The sequence below is a fragment of the Schistocerca piceifrons genome, chromosome 1, assembly GCF_021461385.2.
Source record: "Schistocerca piceifrons isolate TAMUIC-IGC-003096 chromosome 1, iqSchPice1.1, whole genome shotgun sequence".
Lineage (NCBI taxonomy): Eukaryota > Metazoa > Arthropoda > Insecta > Orthoptera > Acrididae > Schistocerca > Schistocerca piceifrons.
In genome coordinates, this window is record NC_060138.1 from 451184244 (window position 1) to 451209142 (window position 24899).

At 44.9% G+C, this 24899-nt stretch overlaps 1 protein-coding gene across 1 annotated transcript in view; it reads left to right on the top strand.

The window, feature by feature from the left end:
* LOC124734405 (leucine-rich repeat extensin-like protein 3) overlaps positions 1 to 8470 on the top strand; it is a 73830-nt gene extending 65360 nt beyond the window's left edge. The window contains 1 exon segment of the mRNA XM_047248535.1: positions 8399 to 8470. Within this exon segment, the coding sequence (XP_047104491.1) occupies positions 8399 to 8470 (72 nt within the window).
* The last annotated feature ends 16429 nt before the right edge of the window (positions 8471 to 24899 follow it).

The window sequence follows — 24899 nt, forward strand, 5'->3', positions numbered from 1 at the left end:
GTGAACAGGAAGATTTTCAACACATTTCCGTGGAGGTACACCCAAAGTGAGGTCTACATCTGTCAGTGATTCTACATTCAAGGTAATTCTCTGCGTCCTTCCTACCAAAAAGTCCTCAGTCCTGTCACACATTTTGCTTGATACCCGTTATGATCGTACTGTTGTCAATACTCGTAGGTTTTGTAGAGTGTCCAATTCTGTTCGAAAACCGAGAAATACTGTATCTACCTGAGAGCCTTGATCTATGGCTTTCATTATTTTACGCGAGAAAACTGCGAGTTGGTTCTCACATTACCCATATTTTTGAAACCCATGCTGTATATCATAGAACAGGTCGCTCTTAGAGATATCTCATTATGTTTGAACTCATATGTTCTAAGGTTCTACAATAAATTGATATTATGACTAACTAGCATACCAGTGCTCGTTAGTTGATACATCTAACGAAACAATGGCTAAAATCTAAGTTACAAAAGAGATTCTGCAACCAGAATAATCTCATCTAGTCTGATTTCTGGCCTGCAGACCGGTCCAACAAACATGCTTTCTCATTTGCAGCATTAATATTAATCCTCAATTTTAATAATGCTACACACACTCTCAATTAGTTCACATTTCTGGCTGACGTCGCTTAACTCTAGCTGGACTGCCCCATGAATGAGGGACCGACGGCCTCCCTGTTCGATTTCCGGATGCCAATCAGTAACAGCGTCTACCACAACTACTAACTAACTACTAACTAAGAGTGTATTCAGTTAGACTTCCTATTTTTAATGACGTCAATTCTTGATATGAACAGAATACCATTGAGAAAAGAGCAATGTAAATACACACATAATAACAAATCTAATTTAATTGCATACAACACAACAGTGCAGTTAGTTCTGACGACACTATACTTGGTAGTTCTCGGGCAGTTAAAAAATCTAATTCTGCTACAGAAGTCAGGGCCAGTTCGAGAACATTTTTGCACGCAAGTGACCTTTCATTTGGTGCACTCCCCCTTTTTCCCACGTACACTTCATCCGTGTCGGTTTTTGTGACTAATTGAGATAAATCAAGATACAAATCTTCTAGTTACTTCTGGCGCCCTTCTCAGCCTGGCAGCGCAAGCGGCGGCTTGTGTTGCTTGGACCTTAAACCGACCATAGCTGCAGTTGCACAATACAGCCAGTTGTTAACAGCAAACAGGTTAATCTACTGCGGACACTCAGAATAATCAGGTTTCACTGCGTGAAAAGTTACTAATATGCTGTTGGCTACTTTCTTGTAACAACTAAAAAAATAGGTGTTACTAATCGAGAAATTCATATTTTATACGACGAAGTTCCTACGCCGAGGCAAATACGAAATGGAATACAAGCATTACTCTGCTGTCAGACGTTCGTAACAGTTTTATCGATAGTACCTTTATTGGTCTTATCTAACTTCTTTCGTTTTTTACTTAATGTGATTTCTTTACAACCATGCTCTTCGATATAACATCGATGTAAATGTTTTATTATTTATGATAATGTAATTGTAATCTACAGATTTAATGTCAAAAGTAATGTACTGCAAAAGAATGAAAATGTAACACTTTATTTGTTCGCATAAAACACTGAGGGAACTCCCTCCACAACGGAACTGGCTAGGCGGGAATAGAGAAGGTGGATCTGGCGGTCGAACTGCAGAGCCCCTATGTGGTACGAGACATTCAGTGTCTAGCAGACAGAGTGCGCATCGTGTGAACTGAAAGTGGCGAGAATAATGGCAGTTACATAATATAGCCTCGAGTGCGGAAGTAATCAGGCTTATCTACATCCACATCATACTGCGCAAGCCACCTAATGGTGTATGGCGGAGGGTACTTTGGTACCACCGAGATCTCCAATCCTGTTCCACTAGCAAATGTCACATGGGAAGAATGGTTGTTTGTTAGACTCTGTATTGGGTCTAATTTCTCAAATTTTCGTGGTCAGTGCGCGAGATGTATGTGGAGGCCACTAATACGTTGTCAGACTCTTCCCGGAAAATGTTCTCGATATTTAGATAGCAAATCTCCTTGCGATTCATAACACCTCCCTTCTAACGTCTGCCAATGGAATCTGTTAATCATCTCCGTAACGCTCTCGCGCCAGCTAAACGACCCCGTGACGAAAGCGCCGCTCTTCTTTGGACACTCTCACACTCTCACTCACTCACTCACACTCTCACACTCTCACTCACTCACTCACTCACTCTCACTCACTCACTCACTCTCTCACTCTCACTCACTCACACTCTCACTCTCACTCACTCACACTCTCACTCTCACTCACTCACACTCTCACTCACTCACTCACACTCTCACTCACTCACACTCTCACTCACTCACTCACACTCTCACTCACTCACTCACACTCTCACTCACTCACTCTCACTCACTCACTCACACTCTCACTCACTCACTCACACTCTCACTCACTCACTCACACTCTCACTCACTCACTCACACTCTCACTCACTCACTCACACTCTCACTCACTCACTCACACTCTCACTCACTCACTCACACTCTCACTCACTCACTCACACTCACTCACTCACACTCACTCACTCACTCACACTCACTCACTCACACTCACACTCACTCACTCACACTCTCACTCACTCACTCACACTCACTCACTCACTCACACTCACACTCACTCACTCACACTCTCACTCACTCACTCACACTCTCACTCACTCACTCACTCACTCACACTCTCACTCACTCACTCACTCACACTCTCACACTCTCACTCACTCACTCACTCACACTCTCACACTCTCACTCACTCACTCACTCACACTCTCACACTCTCACTCACTCACTCACACTCACTCACACTCTCACTCACTCACTCACACTCTCACTCACTCACTCACACTCTCACTCACTCACACTCTCACTCACTCACTCACACTCTCACTCACTCACTCACTCACACACACTCTCACTCTCACTCACTCACACTCTCACTCTCACTCACTCACACTCTCACTCACTCACACACTCACTCACACACTCACTCACACACTCACTCTCACTCACTCTCACACACTCTCACTCACTCTCACACACTCTCACACACACTCTCACACACACTCTCACACACACTCTCACACACACTCTCACACACACTCTCACACACACTCTCACACACACTCTCACTCACTCTCACACACTCTCACACACTCTCACTCACTCTCACACACTCTCACTCACTCTCACTCACTCTCACTCACTCTCACACACTCTCACACACTCTCACTCACTCTCACTCACTCTCACTCACTCTCACACACTCTCACACACCCCTGGTAAGGATCCTAGGTAGGGGAACAATAATCGAGAATCGGTCGAACAAGAACCTTACAAGCCACTTCCTTAGTGGATGAGTTACATTTCCGAAACCTTCTTCCTTTGAATCTGAGTCTGGCTTTTGCTTTTCCCAATGTTTGTTTCATGTGATAACACCACTTACGGCCGCTCTGGATCGTTACACGTAGATAGTTACGGTAGATAGTTTCCAATGGTTCGTCATCAATAGTGTAGCTACACACTAGTGTATTTCATTTCCTGAGTACGCCCAATATGTTAAATTTTTTTACGTTCAGAGCCTGCGCCATTCATAGATTCTCTGCAGGTCATTCTGCAAATCATTACGGTCTTCTGGCGTTGCTACTTCGTTACTCACAACCGCATCATCTGCAAATAGCCTTAGAGAGAATCCGACGCTTACTGCTAGATCCTTTATACATATTGTAAACAATAATGGCCCTCACACACTTCCTTGTGGTACTCCGGAAATTACCGTCGATCTTGCTCCGTTAAGAGCGACGTGTTGAGTTCCGTCTGCAAGGCAGTCTTGAATAGAGTAGCAAAGATGCTTCGATATTCGATAACCCGTACATTTTACTTTATTTATTTACTTTTTTCTAAATGGCAGTGCGGGACGGTGTCATGCCTTCCTGAAGCCACGGAGCACGGCATCAACCTGAGTGCTGTTGTCTACGGCCCTGTGGATCTCGTGGAGGAACAGAGCCAACTGAGTTTCGCAGTATCTCTTTTTGCGGCATCCATGTTAAGATTTTTATAGAGCTGATTATCTTTCTCCAAGATCGTCATAATTGTTGAATATAATACATGCACCTTAATTATACGACGGACTGACGTCAACGATATATGTCTATAATTATGTACATGTGTCCTACGGCCCTTACTAAGAACCGGAATGACCTGCGCTTTCTTCCAGTCGCTATTTACCCTTCTTTGCTCAAGCGATCTACGCTAAATTACTGCCAGAAGGGGAGCATGGCATACTTCGGTTGGCTCTGTACTACGAAAATCTGACGCTAAGAAGAGAATTTTCAAATATTGTTATACAGGAAGAGCCATGGACACTTCTGCCGCCCTTTGTTGAATACCAAATGAGTTCGACACTGCCACCACCTTCAGCTCAAATTATCAGTATCGTCGCATGGACCAGTTACGTAGTTTCGCTTTCAACTATAATTTTTTGTTCTGTAAACCTCGTGTTGAGCCACCATATTTTATCCTTGGTCTTCTACCTCGACAAGGTCCTATCCAAACTGCTACGCTGAATCAGAGTATCCTGTTTTGCTCAACCGAAAGCAGCTACCGTCTTCAACAAAAGTTAAAGAGACTTCATGGACCTCTAAAGGACAAACTTATTTAGTGAGCATAAGTTTTGGTATACTCGACGTAGTCTTCATAAATGAACAGTTAAAGTATTGAGTTTCAAGATCTTTCTGTGGTGTCACCGCCAGACACCACACTTGCTAGATGGTAGCCTATAAATCGGCCGCGCTCCGTTAGTATACGTCGGACCCGCGTGTCGCCACTATCAGCGATTGCAGACCGAGCGCCGCCACACGGCAGGTCTAGAGAGACTTCCTAGCACTCGCCCCAGTTGTACAACCGACTTTGCTAGCGATGGTTCACTGACAAAATACGCTCTCATTTGCCGAGACGATAGTTAGCATAGCCTTCAGCTACGTCATTTGCTACGACCTAGCAAGGCGCCAGTACCAGTTACTATTGATACTGTAATAATGTACCGTCAAGACCGACGTTCACCATTTACGGATTAAAGTTAAGTATTCCACCAGCTACGTCCGTTTTTTCTAAATTCTAATTTCCTTGTCCTGTTCCAGACTTCACGCCAGCCTGCGTGAGCTAAAACGCGTGCCTTTCGGCTTCCTCTTGTAACCCGGTGTTGGCTCTCCTGCCAAGCCACAACACTTTCTTATTGAAATAATAGTGTTTACAATTTCATGTATTATGTAGTTGAGTGTTTCTCATATTGTATTGTGACTAGTGTACAGCAACGATCTAAAACTACCGATAAATTAGTTTCTGGGCCCCCATGCTAATAGTTGAGCCAGATTTAAATAAATTACAATAACAGCAATCAAGCTTAATTAACTGGCTAAAAATATTGAAACTATACTACACACATGCTCATAAATTAAGGATAATTGTAGAATGTGGTGCCACACAACGTGGCACTACACCAAACTGTTGCTAATGACATAGGCACATAGGGAACACACACGACACAGTTCACAGTATTGGTGATAAGTTGAGAAAACCGTCCCGAAACACTTCTGCTACAAAACGTCACTGTTTCCTGCGCATATACCCCGACATCAATATGGGATATGATCACCATGGCACACAGGCCGCCCAACTGGTTGGCATACTCTGGATCAGCTGGTTGAGCAGCTGCTGGGGTATAGCCTCCCACTCTTGCACCAGTGCCTGTCGGAGCTCCTGAAGTGTCCTAGGGCTTTGAAGACGTGCAGCGATATGTCGACCGAGAGCATACCAGACGTGCTGGTCTGGAGAACAGGCAGGCCGCTCCATTCGCCTGATATCTTCTGTTTCAAGGTACTCCTCCACGATGGCAGCTCGATGGGGCCGTGCGTTATCATCCATCAGGAGGAAGATGGGACCTATTGCACCCTTGAAAAGGCGGACATACTGGTGCAAAATGACGTCCCGATACACCTGACTTGTTAGAGTTCCCCCTTTCGAAGACATGCAGGGGTGTACGTGCACCAATAATAATCCCACCCCACACCATCAAACCACGACCTCCATTCAGGTCCCTTTCAAGGACATCTGGTTCCTGGTTCATACCAGATGAATACCCGGTGAGAATCACAGTTCAGACTATACCTGGACTCGTCCGTGAACAGAACCTGCGACCACTGTCTCAATGACCATGTACTGTGTTCTTGACACCAGGCTTCACGGGCTCTCCTGTGACCAGGGGTCAGTGGAATGCACCTTGCGGGTCTCCGGGCGATAAATCCATTCTGTTCAGTCGTCTGTAAACTGTGTGTTTGGAGACAACTGTTCCACTGGCAGCAGTAAGGTCCCGAGCAAGGCTACCTGCAGCACTCCGTGGCCGTCTACGGGCACTGACGGTGAGATATCGGTCGTCTTGTGGTGTTGTACAGTGTGAACTTCCCATACTTTAGCGCCTGGACACGTTCTGTCTCCTGGAATCTTTGCTATAATCTTGAGATCACGCTTCGTGGCACGCGGAGGGCCCAAGCTATGACCTGCTGTGTTCGACCAATTTCCAGTCGCTCTAGTATTCTATCCCTCATAACGTCATGAATATGTGTCCTTTGAGCCATTTTCGATACCAGTCACCATTAGGACGTCTTAAAACGTCTGCACACTTACTCGTTGCACCGTACTGACATGCACCAACACGCCTCTGCGTATGTGGGCTGCTGCCAGCGCCACCGTGCGACAACCGCAGGTCAAATGCATTGCATGGTCATACCCCGAGGTGATTTAAACCCGCAAACCGCCCACCAGAGCGTTGTTTCACCATGTATCAGCATTATCCTTTATTTATGAGCATGGGTATAGATCCATGTGTCACATATTCCAAATGAGCTGGTTAACATAAGAAAGTGAATTTTTCTTGGGAGTGCAAATATTAATAAGTAAAAAAGGTATTATTACTTCACAACTATTTCAATATTAGTAACTTCGCGTAATTAAACTGACAAAAGAACATCTTCCCCAAGTCAGTAAAGCTCCACCATTAGTGACCATTTACATATTATTCCCATTATATTCCCAATCTAATGCACAGAAAGTGATGCTGAGAACCAGTTGTTGCCTAAACACATTAATAGTCCACCTGTGTAGTTAGTCAAATCACTGGTACACTCCTTGCTAAATTGTGGTACTGTCTTGTATCTTAATCAAATCAAGTAAAGTCAACCGCAGTAGTTAAGTTTATGATCCATGATTGTACTAGGTACAACTTCGCCTAATTTCATTTCCCGTAATTACAGTTTACTAGATTACTAATAGAACCTCGGTTCGATTCACGTTTACTGTTGTACTGCTTTCTCTCAATAGAAAGTTTCAGGGGAAACAAGTTTAGTCCGAAACCTTGCCACTGCACACCGTCACGGTCACAAAATAAACATCGACATAAGTTCTCAGGGTATGGTGCCGCGTCATGTTGTATAAAATTACTGCTGGAGAAAACCAACGTTTCGGCCACGGTTGCAGCGGCCTCTTTCTGGGTCTACTGCTGCGTCCTAACTCTGCAATGTCCGTTGTATTTTATTACTGTTCACTGCGCATGCCATTATGTCATAAAATTCAGCGAAGCGTGTGTGTTGGCCAAGCAGCCGGTTATGACGAAACGCAAAATCAGAGTGGCCATCGGAATACTTAAACACCTTATGAACATGAACAGACAGGATGGACTCACGCTTGCCCATCTAGGCTGTCAGAAATCAAAGCCCAACAGACCGCGCTGTCAACACGAGGTGCGAGCACTACCGGCGAGTAACTGCTGTCGCGCGGAGGACGTCTAGCACTTGGTAAACAGGAGCCAACTTGCATGAGAATGCATGCCTTCTCGGCGAATCTCGATGATAAAATCTTCTCGGGTTGACAGCCGAGTCAATGCGTTGTTCTCCAGCAACGTTTCAGCAAGTTTCTTACTTGCCATCTTCAGGCAAAGTGTCGAGTTCCGCCGCCGCGCTGCAGAAGTTGTTGGGGCATCTTGGGTTGTCCAGTCTCAAAGATACAAGTACAATCCTTGCGGCTACGCCGCCAATAACAACATATATTGGAAATAAAACATTGACTTTTTGGTGGGCTTAGTTTTTCCTGAATTAAAAACATTTCAAGACACTGGATGGCTTTTTCCTTCTCCATTCGCTCACACATTCACACGATATATACATTGCACACATTTATACATCTTACGGTATACACACACACACACACACACTTATTTATTTATTTTTATTTTTGTTTATTTTTACTTTTTTGTTGTTTAAAATATATGTACACGAGAGTATGGTCTTGTTGTTCTCGCAGGTCGTCTGGCCATCTGGTGGAGGACTGGTAGTGGACCCTGTGTCGAAGTTGTCGCACAAGGTTGTTTTCTGAGTTTTGTGTGCTGTCGTAGAAGTCTTTGGCAGTGGTTCTGAATCGGTTGCTCAGGTAGTGCACCCCTGCGAGCTCGTGAAGCTCATTCGTTGGGAACCGGTGTGGCAGGTGAAGTGCCCTTTTCAGAGCACGGTTTTGAATTCTTTGTGGTCTTTGTATGTGGGTTGGAGCAGCATTGCCCCACACTACAGCGGCGTAGTCTAGGATTGGCCGCACCAGTGTGAGGTAAAATATCACCCCCAGTCTTGATGGTAGTGTAGATGATGAATGTAGGAGTGGGTAAGGCACTACCATTCTTCTCCTTGCTTTCTCTCGGATGTTTTCTGTAAGAGCGAGCCATTTCAGACGCCTGTCGAGGGTCACACCCAGGTATTTCGCTGTTTTTGACCACAGGACTGGATTTCCCCTTATCCCGATCGGCTGGATGTTAGGTGGAAAAGGTCTTCTGCAAATATCTATTGCGTGTGTCTTCGTGGCGTTGAAGGGCAATCGCCATTTCGTCGCCTACTCGCTCAGCGTATTACACGCTTGTTGCAATCTTGCCTGGAGGTGTGCAGCATTCATACTTCGGGAGTAGATGACCGTGTCCTCGGCATATAGAGACATTTGTGTTCTGGCCGTCGATGGTAGGTCAGCTGTGTACAATTTGTAGAGCAGTGGTCCCATAACACTGCCCTGAGGTACTCCTGCTTTGATGAGTCCGGTGGACGATGTACCACCTTGAATGCGGACATGAAATGTCCGGTTTTCGAGGTAGCTATTGAGGTAGCTTTTCAGGAGTGTTGTGACATGGGGTCCCCCCCCCCCCCCTTATCTAGAAGTTCATACAGGAGGTCCTCGTGCCACACTCAAAGGCGCGTGAGACTTCCAGAAATAAGCCCAAAGAATTCCTTCCTTTACATGGCGCCGAATGATTTAACTAGGCGTAGTAGCTGCTGGGTGGTGTAGTGGCCTCTGCGAAAACCGATCTGGACGTCTGGTATCAGATGCTCTGCTTCAACATGCTGCTGAAGTCATTTTATATACAGACGTTCAAAGAGTTTCGATATAGCGGTAAGAAACTGATTGGTCTGTAGCTTGCTGGCGATCGAGGGTCCTTTCCTATCTTCCGTATGGCGACGACCTCAGCATGTTTTCATGTGAGGGGGAAGTCACCTGTCGCCAAGATCTCGTTGAAAGCCGCCATTAGTGGTGTTGCGGTGGGTGATAGTTCCTTCAGCAGCTCATTTGCTAGGATGTTTAGTCCTCTTACTTTTTTCCATTCAGTTCTTCGAGCTGTTTTGTTAATTCTGCTGTGGAAATTGGTTGGATGTGTTCGTCTTCAGCTCGGCTGGGGAGGTGTCTTGGAAGGCGCTCGTTAACTAGGCCAATGTAGGCTGCGCCATCATCTTCCAGACTGATTGGTCTTGCAGCTGTAGCAGCGCGATATCTGCCCAAACTTGGTTCTTGTGTTTTCCTACTGCTACCCTTATTTCTCATTGCAGTCGGTTTGCTCGGCGCTTTGTGGCTGGGTTGCGCGTTGCCTGCCATTCTCTGAATGCGCGTTTTTTTTTTCTCTCTGATGCTGGGTGGGTGGCGGCAGTTGGTGAATTTTTGGTCGTGTAGGTCGTCTCGGTGGCGTGGCTTTTGTTGCAGCGTCCAGTGCTTTGGATGTTCTGTATAGTAGTATGGCTTCTGCTCCTGCTGTCTCTGGGTCTGGTGTGTCCGGAAGGTCTCTTTAGAGCGGTTGGCGGTATGTTTCCCAGCTGATTCCTCGGATATCCAGGTGATGTCTTGGCGGTTTATTGATGCCTACAAGGTCGACATCAAAGATGACAGGTTCATGATTTGAGGTAAGGGCCCTTCTGGTGGTGGCAGTAACACCATGGCTATATCCAGTACATCGGTCTGGACTCTGGAAAGCATGTGGGGTCGCATGGTCCCACAATGATGGCATGGTTTCTTTCTGCGAGTCGTAGGAGACGGCGTCCACTGATATTTGTGACGCGGCTATTCCAGTTAGTATTTTTTTGCGTTAAAGTCGCCGGCAACAAAAAGGCTTCCCTGTTGTGACAGTAACGCCTCGAAATCTGCTTCTTCTAGATGGCCACGATGTGGCTTGTAGACTGCGATGAATTGTATGCGGCCTCTTGATGTTTAGACTGCAACCGATGTGGCTTCTACTATGACTAGTGCTGGGAGTGGCAGTTGATGATGCATCAGGGAGTTTCTTACGTAGACTGCTGTTCCTCCACCAGCAGTCGGCCGGTCCGTCCGGAAACAGCTGTAGTTGGCGCCACTTATATATCAGGTTCCAGGTGTGTCTCGGTGACAAGGCACTCGTCGATTCTTTCGTCTTGAAGGAACTGGCGAAACTCGCCTACTGGAGTGTGGATTCCATTGGCGTTCCACGTACACACAGTTAGTCCAAATCTAGCTGCCATATTGAGTGGTGGAGGCTGGCTTTAGAATGGCCTGTAAGGCAACTTGAACTGCATCAGATATCTGCTGCGGAATGGCGGCCATGATAGCCTGGAGGGTGTCAGTGATGGCTTTCGTCATGGCTTGCAAGACTGAGATCAAGTTGAACTCCTGGGGGGGGGGGGGGGGGGGGGGAGTGGAGGAGTGGTGTTGTGTTGTGCTTGAGTTGTTGGCGATCCGGCACTGATTGTGTGCTGCTGGGGCGCAGCAATGGTCAGAGGGGGTGGAGCTGGAAGATGGGGAATGACCTGAGCACGCCTTCGGTGGTGGGAGTTAGCCTTAGAAGATGGGGCAGTGTTGGCGTTGGTTGCTGCGACATTTGTGTTTCTACTGTCAGCTGCTATAGCAGCATGGGTGAGACGCTGGTGTGTGGTTGCCTTTTGTCTGGTCCTGTAGGATTTGATCACTTCACAACCGAGGTAACTGGCAGTGTGATTTGTTGCATTGGACACATGTGGGGGGAGGGGAGTGTCTTTATCCTTGGGGCATTCTTTGGACGTATGTTCTTCGCTGCACTTCACGCACTTACTGGGCATTGCACAGTATCTGGCCAGATGGCCAATGCCTTGGCATCGATAACAGATGGTGGTGCCACTTTCGCCCCGAGGTTCCTCAATTGTGACGTCCGTGTTGGCTATGGTCTTCAGTGTCAGCAATTTTCGATTGTCTGGTGTATTGGTAAGAACTACCTTAAAGAGGGGTCTTTTTGTGTGTTTTTGGCTATTGTACTCTGGAGATTGACCTGGGGACAGTTCCAAAGCCTTAGAGTTCTTCCCTCAGATCATCACACGAGAAACTGTAGGGGAATTTCAGGGCAATAGGTGTAGAATCCCCACTACCTTTTAGAGATTTCCTCCGTGACTTTCACGAAATGCGCGGTAGTTCTGGTTTGAAGCTTGTAAAGATCATTACCGGCTGTTCTAAAGTGGAAAGAGTTACTGAGAAGGCCCTTGATAGTTTGCAGGATGATTTTGTACGTCTCCTTGAATTCTATGATGGGAGGTGGTTTCTTTGACTTTGTAGTAATGAGTAATGTGGGCCGTGGTGGCCGAGGTGTCGTTTTCGTCTGTTGGGTTGGCTTCCATAGCCGCGAAAGAGTTACTTGTTGGTATCGGAGCGGCGCTCGTGATCTTGCGAGCAGGAACCGTCCGGGTGGCTGAGATGAATCCCTCCTCAACTGGAATGGGGTTGGGCTACTTGTGTCGATTTTCGTTAGCTGACGAGTTCAGGGTTGTCTCATCCGTCTTCCTCCTCTTGGCAGGCCCAGGACGTTCTTCTGTTGGCGTGGAACACCTGGTAGCAGTTGGCATTAAGCCTGTGGGAAGCTTCAGGCTTTCATTTGAATCCAGCGCGGCACTGCTGGGCGTTGAAATGCCTGCCCGATACAGGTAAGCGTCTCTTGTGGCGTTCAGTTCTTGCTACTTCTCGATAGACTCGGACGAGCGAGGTGCGTTTCGTGCGTCAGCCATAACGCCAATGGAAGCGTCGAAGTTTGGGCTTGTCCCATGCGAAGGGGCCCTGGCTCGCGAAGTCCCTAACTATCGGTCCCTAGGTGAGCAGTGTTTTATTCCTGTCTGGTTCACGTCTCGTCTGGATCTTTATAGCCGCTGGACCACGGCCTTCTCTGCATCCTCGGCGCCGGTCGGGCCAATCAGGCGCGAGCAGAATCGGCGCGGCGGCGCGTGGGGTGGTGGTGGTGGTGGTCCGCGTCTCGCCTCGGTGCGGCCTATTTATTTCATCTGCCGCAACCGACCTGCCTCCATCGGTGGGCTCTCGTCTCAATCCTGATGATGTTGTGTTCCACGCGCTGCTGAATTGGAAGCCACTATCCCGATTGACCAGGTTATCACTGACTCGTATATCCACCGCCTCTTTAATGATAGTCCCAGAAACCTTTCGCTCTACACCATCTCTTCGTTTCTTCAAATTGAAAAGTGTGTTCTTCACTGAGGCTGTATTCCGTTACCGCGGATTTTTCTTTTTGTCGGAGGCGAACGCTTCTCACATGTTGAGAGATGCCTTGTGTTACGCAACGCTGCGTCTGTCCGATATATTGTTTCCCACATTCTCAGGAAGTGCTGTAGACACTCGGTGTTCTTAGACCCAAGTTGTCCTTCATTGAGCCCAACACATTTCTGATGTTTGCTGGAGGATGGAAGATGGTTTTTATCTTGTTCTTTTCCAGTATCCTGACAATCTTGACCGTGGGCGGCCCTGCGTATGTTAGGAACGCTAGACCTTCCTTGTTCTCCTCCTCCTCCTCCTCCTCCTCCTCCTCCTCCTTCTTGCTCACCTGGAGAGGGCGTCTAACATGCCTTACGATGTATCCATTCTTCTGGAAGGTTTTCTTCAGGTGCTGAATCTCAGTAGATAAACTGTCCTTGTCGCATATGTCATGAGCTCTGCGGACAATAGTAGTGAACACGGATTTCCGTTGTGCTGGGTGATGACAGCTGTTGGCGTTGAGGTACAGGTCTGTGTGTGTTTTCTTTCGGTAGACCGAGTGTCCCAGTGTGCCGTCCCTTTTCTTCATCAGGATATCGAGGAAGGGTAGGTACCCATTCTTTTACAATTCCATTGTGAACTTGATGTTATCGTGTATGCTGTTCAGATGGTTGAGAAATTCCATTAGGGTGTCCTCGCCGTGCGGCCCCACTGCGAACGTATCATCCACGTACCGATAAAATACGTTGGGTTTAAGGTGTATTGTTTCCAAGGCGATATCCTCGAAGCATTCCATGTAGAGATTAGCGATACATGGTGCCAGTGGGGATCCCATAGCGACTCCATCCACCTGTTGGTAAAACTTGCCCCCAGACTGGAAATATGTGGTCGTGAGCGCTTGACGGAATAATTCCACTGTGTCTTCGCCGAAATGATTATCCAGTAGTTTCAAGGAGCCCTCTAACAGTACCCTCGTGAAGAGGGGAGGGGAAGGTTACGCTCATCAAGTATCTGTTATAAATATAGGAAAACAAAGTGTGATAATCGTGAGTGTAAATATTATGTTTATTTGTGCGACGGCCCTTCGACGGTTGAGGTTTCAAGCAAAGTTTTTCGTCCGACTTATTTCATTCTTATATGTCTGAAAACGTTGGTTTTTTGTTGAAATAGTTTATTTTTTGGACTTACATATTCCTCTTCATATCATAAAATATAAAACCAGCAATGGTGTAAAAGCTCTACATACAGTAAATACCACGAACAAACTCGTAATGGGAATGTAGCAACCATGCGAGTGTGGTAAGTGCTGCTACTAGTGGAGTCAGTCATTACTGCTTTGAAAAGTGCAAACCGAAATGTCTTAAATGTAAATTTAAAATTAACGCTAAACAGATAGCGTTGAAGTGTCACCACAATCTGTAACGCAATAGACGAATCGGTCAGTTCAGATGGTCCTCATCGGCAGTGTTGGGATTTATGAATGTTCTCGTCAAATTAGAAATTTACACTGGCTCGGGATCAGCGAGGTATCGTAGAAATTCAGAGATGTTTCTGAAGCCTCGTGAGTTCCCCCTTCACGACTCATCTGACATAGCTTCGCCAGTAAATTGTAAAGTCCCCATCTCGCCCCCTGACGTCAATTTTAAAGTGCTAGTAAAGCGTACTTTAGCAAACATGCCGTGTCGGAAGAGTAATAATATTCTTATACCCACATCATAGGTTTTTCTTAGATTTGAAGATATACATAGGAGAATGGTCCAGAGTTCTACTTCCATCACAAGCAAGCCGGCTTGAGCCGAATTTCGCAGTGACAAAAAATAGGAGAAAAGGTTACTATGCTGAACCGGGCTTCGTGCTTCTTACTGAATAACGAGAAGCCAGTGCCAAGGTAGTTGCGTAGCACTTCAGTTACGGTTCAGTGCGGTTTTTACTGTGGGACGTGCAAGCGTGAGCTCAGATTAATCACATTTTTATTAATAATTCCATATCGTAACACAGAAGTTCGCACAAATTATAACCTTCACGCTGGGTAACGAAGATACATGGAAACTGACAATACCAGAAATAATCAATATTCGGCCCAGATGCATATAGTCAACATCCGGATTTAAAATGGGCACAGTAATATAACAACAATTAATGTATTCTTATCAGATTGAAATATATATTCGACGATAATCTTACTCAGCACAGATGATTTCACAAGTGAATACCAAGGGGAACCAATATCAGTCTGTAATAAATTTAGAAATGGGTACACAGGGACACATTACGTACAGAGACAAGCAAATGCCACTGAAAGATATAGCAGTACTACCATCGACCTCCATCATCTACCAAACTAATGCCAAAGGACCACACAAAGCTAATTACCACACATGCAAGAAAGTGTAATGCAGTACAAAATAAGTCATACAATTCACAATGGTGATACGGTAATCTCTCCATGAGCAATATGATACCAATACCACAAAATATAGTATGCTTATGTATCATGGCCCCCTTATGCGAGGTTGTAATTCATGTGGCACAATCCCTAATGACTTCCCCGCACTCCAGAACCGCCACAGCAGCACCAACCTACTTCACATTGTCGTCTTACACGGAACCACTGTGATTTACTCTACACGATTTTTCAGTAACGGAGCTGTCCAGCGTTCCTTGCCTTTGGCTGTCAACCAGCGGTCTCTTCTGGACACCAGCAAAAGACACCAACTAATCTCCAAATGGTTGGTGTCGACGAACAACTGGAGACGCCCTGCGCTGACCCTCATCGCGGTGCTGCCCGCACAGCAGTCTCTGTTCCATTTTACCTTCCTTTCTCGCCATCGACGAACTGTCTTTCACTCTGCCACAAATCCGTGCTTTCGGTCATGCCACACGGCAACTATTTTGGTCATTGAGTAGGTACATGATGAAAGACCCGATGGTATGGTAAGGTTAAAATTTATTAAAAACAAAAACTGGAACACCGATCGACCATAAGAATTGGCAAAGACGTTAGTAATGAAGGGGCGGTAAGGCGCAGACAAATGAAAAAAAAACCATCATTCACTGTTTTGTACATGACTTTGTTTCACCCTCTTGTATGTAGAAGTTCTATTTACAAGTGCCGTTCGGAAGATGACGGGCTAAGAGTGTTTTGTATCACATATGTTTCGAAATAAGAAAAACTTTGAAACCAGTATTAAGTATCTTTCACTCATGTGAAGTGAAACCAAGTAAGGAGGATTTTCTGAACTATGACACCCACTGGTGTACTTAGTCCGCTGCCTGCATCTACAATTGAAATGTAAGAGAACAAGTCCGATAGCCTAAAAATTCGTACAACCACACATGTCAAATAACGCAATTGTGTGGTCCCTTTTTTAAATGTTTTTTCATATGCATATGTATTTAATTTTTAATTTATTTTTAATTACTAAAACACATCATGCAAGCCGACATTACACAAGCGAGGACTGCGCGCCGTGCGAGGATCCGTGCGTAGCCCCATAGCGTCGCACCTTCTACCGCAGTGAGCGCCAGTGTCGGAGTCCCCTGTTGGGCCTACAATGCAAACCGCTTCCAACCCGACACGTCAAGGGTCCGCCCATTGACAGACGTCAGCCGTTCCTCCAAAGCCTGGATTCCAGTTACGTGCTGCGAATAAGTTAGCCATTACCACTGGCCTCCAGCTTGTGTTGGTTCCTTTCCGTAGCGCATTCTCCTCCCACTAACTGACCCCATGCTCTTAAATAATGACAGATGAAACAAATGTGTGTCGTGTTTTATCCACATATGAACGCTGACGCATCTAGAGACGGAGCACGAGCTCGCATTTTCATAGTTGTGGTCCGTTTTAGGAACCATGAAAGTGTTGAACTTAGGCGATTTTGAGGATATACGGGAGAAATGAGGGCTAATTAGGTACCACAGCACAAATCGTTGGTGGAGCTTTGAATTCTTCGTCAGGTCAAAGATTTATTTTGTCTCAAGGTTGCTTAGTGGACATATTGCCCTTAAGACATCCACGTCTGTTGCGTCGTTCTTGACAACGTAACCTGTTCAATAACTTCTTTCCGATGCTTTTTGTTGGTTCCAAGTGTTCACTCAGTCGAATGACCAGGAATTTTATGTCCGAAAACACCAGTTTTGTAAAAATTGTCATTTTTACTAGCTCCATTTTAGTGATTCATGTTGAATCATTCAAATACAATGTGGTTTCAGGACGCATCTTCAAAGGTTTCTGTGCGTTTGAAAAGGACAGACTACTAGGAGCGATAAAGAAGTCCTAATACTTCAACGAAATGCAGAATAGAAACATGTTGCCCAAGAAAAAAAAGTTAGTAACGTTATATGACTCGAATATACAAAGAAGATAGCCACAGACAGCACACTTACATAAATTCAGCGCATTCGAAAGAATGGGACTATATATCGAAATACTCTATGTATTACAAAAGAAATAGTTTCGTGAAAGTAACTGATGGCGTTGAATACGTCATAAATTTCTGCTCACAGTGCCCAGCCGTGCTAGGGCATAATGCCCTCGGTCATACAAATTCAGAATGCAAGAATAATTTCCTAGTTGTAAGATTATTTACATTTTAACTTCCTGTCACAATATCATCGCATTAGATCAGTGAAGCAGGGAAAGCGCAAGTCTCGTATGAACGTCTAGCAGCACATCATATGTAGTCTCACCGTAGACCTATCGTGAAAACTATCTGGAATGCATAGAGCTTCTACCAATTATTTTTTATAATTCGCCATGCCTACGCCGCAGTTGACTGAAGATTTATTAAAATGATTTCGAATCGCGTATTTGTGATCCATAGCAAGACTAGGTGGTCGCATGCTGATATGGCACACTTAAGTAAATCAAGTATACAGGATAACACATGCCTGGTACAGTTTTGAACGTGACTGTCCCTCTGCAACCGTATATAAGTGTCAACATAGGAATCACACAGCCAACAGGTTGAAAATAGCTGTTCAATATACTGATCTAGGTTTCGACGCCTGTAAGGATGTCTTCATCAGAATGAAATTTTAAGAAACCGTAATGTTACATTACGAGAAAACAATGGTCAAAGTTTAGAGCAGATATACTAAAGTTAAAAATTAAACACTTTCCAGCCTTTGGCACGCATACCTTGCTAGGAACATCAGACAGGTAAATAAGCACGTAACACACGGCGTCAGTGATTCGTCAAACATTAGTATACTGAAGTTCGCACAGTTCACAACTTCGTAGTGACACATCAACTCAGACTTCTCTTTATAAACCAAAACAACTTCATTGGAAATATAATTTAGAAGCAGCGCTTTAAAAGATAGTATCACACTGCAGGAACCGAAGAATTTAAGATATCGCGGAACAAAATAAAATGAAATGATAAATTATGCGGCAACCAACTTCCGAGTAATTAGAAGTTCGAAAACTTTTTGTACCTTTCCTTCGGGGCAAAAGCTCGAGACAGAATACTAGCTGCAATGCCCCATCCCGTCTTCCCCCTTTGGAATAATAAATAAAAATGGGAAAATAACTAAATGTTGTTGTGATGTTACTTACGTAATTCACAGTAACGGCGGGGGTGGGTGTTACTTTACTAAACGCTGATTTAACGCATTCGTTAGCTTATTTTGTTAACAATCAGTTGTCCAAACAGTGGAGTGTGCAGCCTTCACGTTACAACCACTCACAGAACCAAGATACTGTGCCAGTACCCTTCATTGAAGGCAATTCTCAAAACATGCCTTCAGCTTAATCTGTTCTTTTCACTATATACAAACCAAATTGTTTCAATACATTTTGTTGCAAACGTTTTCTTCCCAGTAACAGAGTTTACAAACACACAATATAAGGTAAACAAATTTAATATAGGAAATCCAGCATGTATGAATACATAATATTAACTGCATGGGATCATTAGATCGGTACTACATGTTCGTTACCGCAAAACAAGAAAAAGTGTTGCAAACATTGGCTGTAAAGTAGATACCTTACAAGCTATGAGCACTTAGCTCATCTTTGCTACTGTAAAACACACCTCTTCCATTGAAAAAATGCACTAGCTCATAGGATATGCATTTTAGAGCCCATATGTACTAGGCTCTTCTTGGTGTAAGGAACCCGCCCACGAAGTCGGTAAAAACAATTTAGTTACACCTTTTGTATTACATACTACACAGAACGATACCACATGGTCCAGTCACATTGTGAGCACTACCTATCTTCGACGTCAACGTGCGATAAGTACTCACACAACAAGTGGCAGCACAATCAGTTGAGGATATACTACGTGTGCCAGGGGGACACGAAACAGATTGCAGTCGTTGTCGTAATGCGGAAACGGATCGATTGATCTGACACCCAAACCGGAATGATCATTGGCCTTAGGGCCGAGGGTAGAAGCATTTCCGAAGCGACAAAGTTTGTAAACTGTTCGCGTGCCGCCGTGATTAAAGTATACCGTACATGGTAAAACTGAGCTATCCAAAACCTACGCGAGGGAACTGTGGTGCACCACTGACCACAGATCGAGGGGGTGAATGAGAGCTGCGGAGTTGTGTGCGGGCCAATAGACGTGCAACTGTGGGTAACTGACAGGAAAGATGAACCAATGGGCTACCAATGGGCTACCAACGGTGTCTCCTCAACAAGTGTTCAGCGAACGTTGCTAATTTTCATGCCAGTAATGGACGTTGACGAACGGAGTGAAACGTCTGAAAGCAAACACCTTGCAACAATCGTAGGAAGGTTCCAGTCCGGAGAAGCAGGCTTTACGGGCTGAGGAATGTTCTCCTGGCATTTTCTGGATGACATCGTCATTGCGGAAGGCACAATGGGTCAACACAAGTATGTATCTTTCCTTGATTATCACGTCCACCCCCCCCCCCCCCCCCTACATGCAGTTTGCTTTTCTCGGCATGACATCTACCAACAGGACCATGAAACGTCACACAGCTCGCACTGTACATGCGTGGTTCCAAGAGCACCAGGATGTTTACCGTACTCCCCTAGCCACTATGTAAGGTGTCGGGCAAATCCAACACCTTCCATGAAAACCCTGACATGATAGCAAATCCGACAGTATGTCACATAGTTCCGAATAAATCCTGACATTAAATTAACCAAAGTAATACGATCAACGAGTGAGCAGATGGAATACCACAGACTAACACAGGAACACCTAAATGCATGTCATACCTTCCCACCGTGAAATAGACGCAGTTCCGAGAGGAGAAACGAGAACAGAAGCAGAGAGCAGAATCGTGTAAGCTAGGAGGCCCTACGATAAGGGACGGGCACCCACGTCGCCAGCCGACCGCCAAAATCATCCCCCAGCCCATGTTAAAAGATAGAGCCCTCCAGAAGAACAGTATAGATCTTACGATAACACTAAAAGGGTCACACCAGCTGCAAGTTTTAGCGTGAGACTATACGCGTCTCTGTTACGTTGCAAACATTCCCCACCACGAAAAGTGTAGCGTTTCTCATTGGATAGACAGAATTTTTGTAGGCGGAGCTTAAGGTTAACATTGAGACCCTGATTGGTCAGTTGAAAACACAGCCAGACAGCTTTTCTTAAACAAAATTCGGTAAATTGTAGTAAGGAGAAGTTGGAGAGAGTTGCTTCCGAGATGGCGAGCTGTGTGGAGCTGCGCTGCCCGCCGCCACCTGACGCTGCCTAAACACCGTCAAGGTAATGAACGAACGCACGCGATGCCGCATTTTTGAGCGCATAACGCTTCTCAGAACTGCAGAAGTCTCATCTGTTACATCCCCTTTACGCAATACTAGTGCCGATCGTCAGTTAAAGCTCATGGTGTTCACATTTGCTACGTGAAGTAAAAATCTGAAACGCGATGATTTTTCTGTTATATAGTTATTGAGAAGCTACATCAGCCAATGTAACTTATGACATGTTATGTTAAGTAATTAAAGATAACTGAGGGTCACTGTAGATCATTTGGATAGTTTTTTCTTTTATGAAACTTAAACCTAGATTATAGATGTGATATGGCATAGGTCATCCTTCGATCCATTGTAGAACATGGAAACCCATTCAGGGAATATTCGTTAACATTTTTGTTGAACGCAGTTGCTTTTCATCATCCTATATTAAAATATTTCCTTTTATCAATAGTACAATTTATAAACAATGTTTTGTGAGTAGAATGAATATTCCAATGGTAAACTTAACTGCTTTTTCGACGTTATTTTACCAGCTAACTAAAAATAGGAAAGCCTTCAACACCTTCCGCTAAATTTAGGTAGTATTAAGATTCTTTTACAGGGAGTGCAGTGGAGCTGACGCTGAAATAATGAAGTATTTGATTATATCATCGCTAGTCTCACTGAACTCTTCTGAACTCTAGATATCATGTGTGGTCTGGCGTCTCCTTACCAGCAACAGGTCCCAGGTTCAAACTATTCAATTCCCTAAAAAACACGCTCAGAGCGTCGTTGCGCGAAAGTGGCAGGGAGACACGACTTAGAACATAGAGACACCACGCAGAATGTTAGCACTACACTCTCCACACTTCAACTAATCGAGAGTCTATGGGAGCCCCTTAATGTGGCTGTTCGCGTCATAGATCCCCAACCAAGAAACCGAACGCAGCAGGTCACATCACTGTAGTGGGCATGGTTCCAATCCCACTAGGCACCTTGCACCTCCCTGAAACTCTTCCTGCACGTCTGGTAGCTGTCGTTGCTGCAAAAGGTAGTTATTCAGGCCTTTGACAAGTGGCCGCATTAATGTGACAAAACATAGTAGCACACAAAGCCAGCTAACCTCAGATGGAAAACTATATTTCAGCACCGAACCTAAATTGGATTAATCTTGACAGCGATCTCGTACGTAGTAAGGAATGTTCAACAACGGGTCTCCAGTGAAGGTGACTTCATCAGAACAGAATGCGACTTCGAAAGTATCTCTCCAACCTATGACTCCAACCAGACTGGACACAGCACTCCGAAGCACCGTAATATAGTGGCCAGTTCCCTCAGAGATTCTAATCCATGTGACTCACAAACAGCCAGCGAACGCTGTTGGCTGAAAGCCAGCCGAGTTAAAAGATATAATACTTATGCAGAGACTCAGCAAAGCGCTTTTAAAGGTGCCGGTAGCGCTCTGTATTTGAGCTGGTTTGTGCAAGATTTTAAAGATTGCAGTAAAATAATTATTACAATTCACAAGAGGGAAAATATTCTGTGAGGTAATGAAAGAGCCGACAAAAAGACACCGTTCAGCCTGTAATATCTATACAAAGACATGTGTATTAACGTTCCTATAATTTGACTACGATCACTGAGCCTCCACCTATCCATAGTAAAGGTTCCTTCGTTCACCATTTTGTGCATCTGTTGCAAATCGACATACATCAAATACAAGAGAGGCAAATGAATTCCTGATGTTAAAATACCACAAACAACAAGAAAAGAGATTTCAAGATGTTTGAAGTATTTGTACATAATCTTTTCTAATTTCACGATTGATATATTTTCCGGCCTAAAAAGGCCTAGTGTATCTGAATAGCTGAACGGAGATAGAACCCTCTCACCTCCCCCTCCCCTCCCCCCCCCCCCCTACCGAACCAATTCCGGCGAGAAAACAATGCGAAATTCCCGTTACTTCGTTACCGTTACGTGACTGTTTCAAGCTTTCACAGTTCGTATCGAAACGAGTTGGATCGGCGGTAAAACTTGAGCAACGCCACGTAACATCTACATTCTTAACCAGCGTGTACGAAAAAATTCACCGAGGTGGTGCAGTTTTTCAGGGAGTGGAATGATATTGAGCAGAAACTTGATGCAAATTCCTACCAAGCTTAAGGTTTTATTACTTCTTTTGCTGTCAATCCGTAGATTCGTCTACAACATTTCTCTTTCTCCACTTTTCTTTATTTACCACAAATCTTAGTTCAGAATACGTTGCCAGCTTCAAATCTTACTTTATCTGCCTGATGTAATGAAGTTCTGCTTTGTTCCCAATCACTTTTTCCTAAATTAATTTCACAATGAACGGGCAGAGTATGTATAGGTCCGTTACTTGAGTCTCCCACAGCGATCTTTCCTCTTCTATGTTGGTGAAGATTTCTTCATTAACCATCCCATCTGTGAAATCTTAGGAACTATTCTCCAACATTATTCCATAAAAGACGGTATCTTTCCCGTTCTGGCTTCCATACCGCCCGTATCTGCGAATCATATAACGGCAACACCCGTAACAAAAGGTTTTACATGCTATTTCCTAGATTTTTATTTAATTTTTCCTGGATGTCTGTAGCTTTTTACTCTTGATGAGTGCTGTTTTACCTCGCGTCGTGTTGCATCTGATACTCTGTTATTCATATGTACTTAGAGCTGGTGCTGCCTCCATTCATATATACTGTAGTCGTGCTGCTATTGGACATTTACAACATACAAGTATTGGAACTATTCTTATATTCACAGTATTTGAACCGAAACAGTACTTAAAAGTTCGATACAGATTGAGAGACACATAAAATAATCTTCTGGTTGGTCGTTGTTATGCAATGAGTGAACACTGTGAAATGCTGTAAGTGCGCGAATGAAGCCCAAGTTTGATGATGCCTGAATGAATTTTTTTCACAGCAGCAAGACAGTCCAGGCTCACTGAATGTTGTCAAAAAGAGGATGGACGGCGCGCAGGTTATCAGCATTTAGCAGTCCACCATAAAATTATTGCACATGGCCCGTGGCCGTTATCGGATCCATGCAGTGACGTTACAGGAAAGTAGTACAGTGTCACTAAGGAAAAAAAAGATGCACTGTGATTGCTTGCAAGACAACCTGCATACACTGTCAAGTGGTTCGGCGTGTCCTGATGAGTCACGATAATCCTAGCGAAGCGCTGTCACTCCCAGCTGCAATAACAGGGTTCCCACGAAAGTAATATACAGTGCCTGAATCGTACATGTATAGAACCTCGTATGGTAGTAGCAATGGATGTGACATACAAAACCATGACGGAATTACTTACATTCAGAGAAGAAGGAAAAAAACCTTGAATGACTAGATAAGATGTTCATATTCACAGGACATGTACATCAGTATGTCCTGCAGAAACAATTAGCATTTGAACCATGTCGACCCAAGTGTTAAAGGTCAAAATCGATATCGCGGCGCAACATAACCTGTAAAATGTGCCTGCGGATTTCGTTGTCGATGTAAACCGTAGGTAACAGATCAGTGTCAACAGACGTGTGGGATGCTTCGCAGACCTAAGCGCGAACCGTACGGTCAACTCAGTGAGTTTGCAAAGCGCACATTACTGGCACGAGTGAAAGTGACACATCCATCCCGGTAAATTGCTGCTTGTGTGCAACGAAGTGTTTCCGCAGTGCAACAGGTGTGAGCCGAATGGTTTACGGAAGATCGTAGATGACGACGAGATGGGTCAGGTCTCACCACCCAGACGACTCCCTCTGAGAAGATCGACTTCTCATCCGAACGGCATTGCAGCACAGATCATCCTTCTCGGATGTGATGCGAGGCACAACAGGGGAAAATATCGTACACCATCAGGGGTGACAGCCAGTCGCCGTTTATTACGGCATGGGTTCGGTGCGCATCGTCCACTACTCCGCCTACCTTTGACGAATGTGTAGAAACATTTTAGAAGGCAGTGGTGCACGGAAGGACGTCACTGTGGACAAGAACGGCATCAGATAGTGCTTAGGACGAATCCAGGTACTGTTTCTAAGAAAATGATGTCAGCATTTCGGTTCGCTAGACAGGCGCAGCGGCTTACAGTGACTGCATTCGCACAAGACATACCGCACCAACTCAAGGTCTTACGGTGTTGGGTGCTAATGGGTACAACCATAAATCACAATTGGTGCGTGTCCAGGGCAGTGTGATCTACGTGAAAGATGTCCTGCAATCCGTAGTCACACCCTCTCTGCACAACACGCCAGACGTCATTTTTCGGTAAGTCAATGCACGGCCACATACTTCTATGCAATACATGGCTGCTTCGTATTATTTCATTTTTCCCCATCCCGCCAG